This window comes from Penaeus vannamei, chromosome 3, assembly GCF_042767895.1.
Source record: "Penaeus vannamei isolate JL-2024 chromosome 3, ASM4276789v1, whole genome shotgun sequence".
NCBI lineage: Eukaryota > Metazoa > Arthropoda > Malacostraca > Decapoda > Penaeidae > Penaeus > Penaeus vannamei.
Genome location: NC_091551.1, coordinates 4,659,952 through 4,664,951, shown reverse-complemented (window position 1 = coordinate 4,664,951; position 5,000 = coordinate 4,659,952). Strand labels below are relative to the sequence as shown.

At 37.7% G+C, this 5,000-nt stretch overlaps 1 protein-coding gene across 1 annotated transcript in view; it reads left to right on the top strand.

The window, feature by feature from the left end:
* Positions 1-196, top strand: part of LOC138866460 (trichohyalin-like) — a 19,850-nt gene extending 19,654 nt beyond the window's left edge. The window contains exon 2 of the mRNA XM_070139115.1: positions 1-196. This exon is cut by the window's left edge and continues 974 nt beyond it. Within this exon, the coding sequence (XP_069995216.1) occupies positions 1-196 (196 nt within the window).
* Positions 197-5,000: the final 4,804 nt, after the last annotated feature.

Genomic DNA, 5,000 nt, shown 5'->3' with positions numbered 1-5,000 from the left:
CAAGAACAGGGAAGGCAGACCAGGATGGAGACCAGAGAGACCAAGAACAGGGAAGGCAGACCAGGATGGAGACCAGAGAGACCGAGCCCACACAGGAGACCCGAGAGCAGAGGCAGAACAAGGAAGGTCACTGCTGCCCTCGGCTCCTGGAGCACGGGGTCTCTCGTGGGGTCACATGCCCTACCTCCCCCAATAAGCCAGCAAGCCAAGACCCCCTTCATTCACTACCTATACGACCCCCAACTTCTTACAATATATATACATATGTATATTTATCCGTGTACATGTGTTTGTGCTTGTATATGAATATATGTGTGTATAAATATATATATGTAAGTATATACACATGTATACACACACAAATACATACACACACATCACTTCCGAAGGCTGAAGCCAGACAGACCCAGCTATTCCAGGGAAAGAATTGTATATAACCATCAGTGTTGTCATCACTACAATTGCTACCGCTATTATCATTATCAATATTGTTGATTTAATTTATAATCATCAATATCATAAGTGGTATTAGTAGTATTGTGTTATTTATTCAAGAAAGGTACTTTGCTAAGAATTTTAGTACTAAAGGATTGCCTGCTACGTATACAGTCACCAAATACCCATATATTAGTAATTTCTCTTCTAAGTAAACCAATCATAAGGATGATATTGGCATGGGTTAATATAGCACATCACCCAGCAACCGCCGTGGTCTCCACACCTATCGGCGCTCCTGGCAAAAGCCAAACATCCCACCACCATGTATGCTGACAAAACAGAGTTTCTAGACCTCCCTAAGGAACCGAATAAGAGCTCTACTATTAGTCACCAGAATAATACGTGGCCGAGTTTCTGTTAATTCCCACCAGAGGGCCGAAAAAGTGGGAAATCTAGGGTGATTTTTTTTTGTTTTTTTTTCTTCGCTACTGTCATGGCGGCTGTCTTCGTCTATCACTCAATGTCAATATTTCGTATTTATCAAAAGAATAAAACGGGTTTGAGTCCCTTTAAATGGGTTTGGGTCCCTTAGAATAGCATTTAGACTATCGAAATCCATATTTACGTGGATTAAAAAGTATTACAAAAGTATTACAGTATCAGCGTGACATTCTCTGGTTAAGGCAGTTTTATCATCATCGCTGTTATTATTATCATGATTATCAATGTTATAATTGATGTCATTATTATCTTTATTATCATGCTTACTGTTACATTATTACCGTATCATTATCTTTTTAATTATAATTGTTATGATTATTATTATGGTTATTGCTGTAATGTATATTGTACGTATCATCGCCACCATCGTCTTTATCACTGTTATTATCACAGGAAGAAATCTGTAAATATAGATATGTATTGATATTTAGTTCACTGCACAACTACCATTGACATTAAACCCGAGGAGAAAAACCAAGGACCGTTAACTTTGGCTTCGGCTTCAGGAAGAGACGAATCTTAAAGAGGCACTGTGTTCGGTTTGTGTTCGATTTCGTAGATTTTTTTTTATGAGTGGCTTCGACTTCGGCGCGATGGGTTTACGATGCGTTTCATACTCGAAAGGAAAATACAACTTGATGTAGTACTACCGATGATAGATATTAAATGACAAGGCACTATTTCATTATAATTATCTAATATTTAATAATATCATTCCTAAAATAACACCAAAAATTATTACGCCCACCACGAACAAAATTATGGTAGTAATAATAGTATTTTTTACAAAACATACCAGCATAATAAAACAACAAAGAACACAATCAACAATAACAATAGCATTTTAAAAAACTATTCAACAATAACAATAACAAAACCTAACGATAATAATAATAAACACCACACGCCATCCGAACGTCCGCGCCACTTTAACTCTTCCTCCATTATTCCTGATTTTCGAAGCTGACTGCTGTGGACTAACCGACTTTATGTTTGAAAATATTACTGCGTGCAAATGCATCAACGTTGTAATACCTTTCTGATGGGAAGAAGAATATTACCTTGTTTAATTTTGCGTTTGCTTAAGTGAAGTAATGGGGATTTTTTTTTCCATCTGGATTTAAAGTTTTATTTTCCTTATTTATGGATGGGGGTTGGGGTCTCTGAGGAAGGACGTTTCATCTCGATTGGGTCTTGTTCGAGTGTGGTTGGCTCTGGCTTCAGATCGAATAAACAGGGGTTGTCGTATACTAAGTGCTGGGGTATGTATGCACACGAACATGTGACATAGACGCTTATGCACATATCAAGTACACATAAATAGGTACGTAGGTAGGTAGACAGATAGACAGATAGATGGATAGATAAATAAATAGATGGGCAGGTAGATAGATAGATGGATAGATAAATAAGTAGATGGATAGGTAGATACGTAGGTAGGTGGATAGATAGATAGATTGAGAGATAGATTGATAAATTGAGTGATAGAGGGATAGATAGGTAGATAGATTGATAGGTAGGTAAGGAGGTAGATACACACACACACACACACACACACACACACACACACACACACACACACACACACACACACACACACACACATATATATATATATATATATATATATATATATATATATATATATATATATATATATATCTGAATAGATAGCTAGGTAGAAAGGTATATAAATATATATATATAGATATAGATATAGATATAGATAGATAGATAGATAGGTCGATAGATAAACAAAGCTATCACTGATATTACCAACCTACCATTTTTTTTTTTTTTTGCTAGATTTTAGTTGGCTACACTGATGACAACAAAATGTACACGTATGTGCATACTTGGCTGCTACAGTCACCTGCGCAGTTTCATTTTGATTTATAAATGTGAGAGGACGGCATTGCTATTATATCATAGACACGTAGAACAAAACGAGCATTGCAATTTACATCTTGTACCTAATTCCCCACTCATTGCAATAGGCGTGTTTACCTCTTATTAAAAAAGAAAGAAAGAAAGAAAAAATAAATCTGGTCTTTATATGTAAAAAAAAAAAAAAAAATAAAAAAATATCTATTTCGTTGTACAACTTACATATCTTCATTCATCTTCCTCGTAATCATCTTCCTTGAATTTAATGACAATATCGCAAGCAACTGGAATATAAAGGAAATGATTTCCATCGTGAAATAAAGATCATTTATGAATATTTCAGTCTCTTTCATATTACTTTCCTCTCAAATGATTATCATTTTCACAGGTTAATTATTCTTCTTGTCACCTCCCCCCCCTTCCCCCGCTTCCCCGCGAGCAATATTTGACATCCCTGAGACAGACAGAGATAGACAGACAGACGGATAGACAGACAGACCGATAGAGAGACAGACAGATAGACAGATAGACAGACAGACCGATATATAGATAGAGACAGACAAACAGAGCGATAGACAGACAGACAGACCAATAGACAGAAAGACAGACCAATAGACAGGCAGACCGATAGACAGAAAGACAGACCAACAGACAGAAAGACAGACAGACAGATCGATAGACAGACAGGCAAACCGATAGACAAACAGACAGACATACCGATAGACAAACAGACAGACAGAAAGACAAACAGACAGACAGACAGACAGACAAACAAACAGAGACAGACCAATAAACAGACAGAGACCGATAGACAGACAGACCGATAGACAGACAGATAGACAGACAGACAGACAGAGACAGACCAATAAACAGACAGACAGACCGATAAACAGACAGACACAGACAGACAAACCGATAGACAGACACACAGACAGACAGACAGAGACCGATAGACAGACAGACAGACCGACAAACAGACAGACAAACAGACAGATAGACAGAAAGACAAACAGACAGACCGACCAACAGGCAGACAGACCGATAGACAGACAGAGACAGACCAATAAACAGACAGACAGACCGACAGACAGCCACTCACGCATCTGCTCCTCTCTGCATACACGTCAACCCTTTCATATCAGTGAATTAAACCGCTTTGCGACTTAATCACAGCCCCATATTCAGGAATTTTCACGCTTCCTTTGATAAAATCATAAAACAATAAATAACTAATTTCCACGCCTCGTTAACTAATTTGCATCGTTAATCACTGATAAGGCGTATCTCATTAATCATTAGGAAAGAAAAAAAAAATATGAGAGTTCTATTCGAATAAATATTTTTTGTTGTTGTTGTTGTGAAAAAAATATATGTATTACGCTGGATCTTTATGTTCATTTGTTTATTAATATGCAAGATTCATTCACGAGAAAAAAGGCAATGATATTAATGGAATTTACAGTTTTTTTTTTTTTTTTTTTTTTTTTTTTTTAATTCAGCGATCAGAATTATCCTTTTTATTTATTTATTCATTTTATTTTTATTTTTTTTATCAGGTGTGTAACATGCGTGTGATGTGATTCGGTCCGTGTATGTATATGACTTTAAGTGCGTAGTTATGGTGGTGGATACAATATATTATCACCCTTATTGTCAACCCAGTGTCTCTTTCTCTCTCTCTGTCTCAAACACACACACATACGGACCCCTGTATATACGGACATACACGAATGCACACATATATACAAACATATACACACACGGAGACGCACACACAGACACAGACACACACAAACGCAACCACACACAGACACAGACACACACAGATACAGCCACAAACACACACACACACAGTCACACACAGACACAGCCACAGCCACACACAGACACAAACACACACACACAGACACAGACACAAACACACACAAACACACACACACAGCCACAGCCACACACAGACACAGACACACACTCAAACACACACAAACAAACACACACACACACCCTCAAACACACACACACACAGGCACACACAAACAAACACACACACACCCTCAAACACACAGGCACACACACACACACACACTCACTGCCAATGATGCATAAAATCCTCCCCTTTTTGCAAGCACTCCCGCCCGTGTGCATTCACCACCAGACCCATTATAGATTCGCAC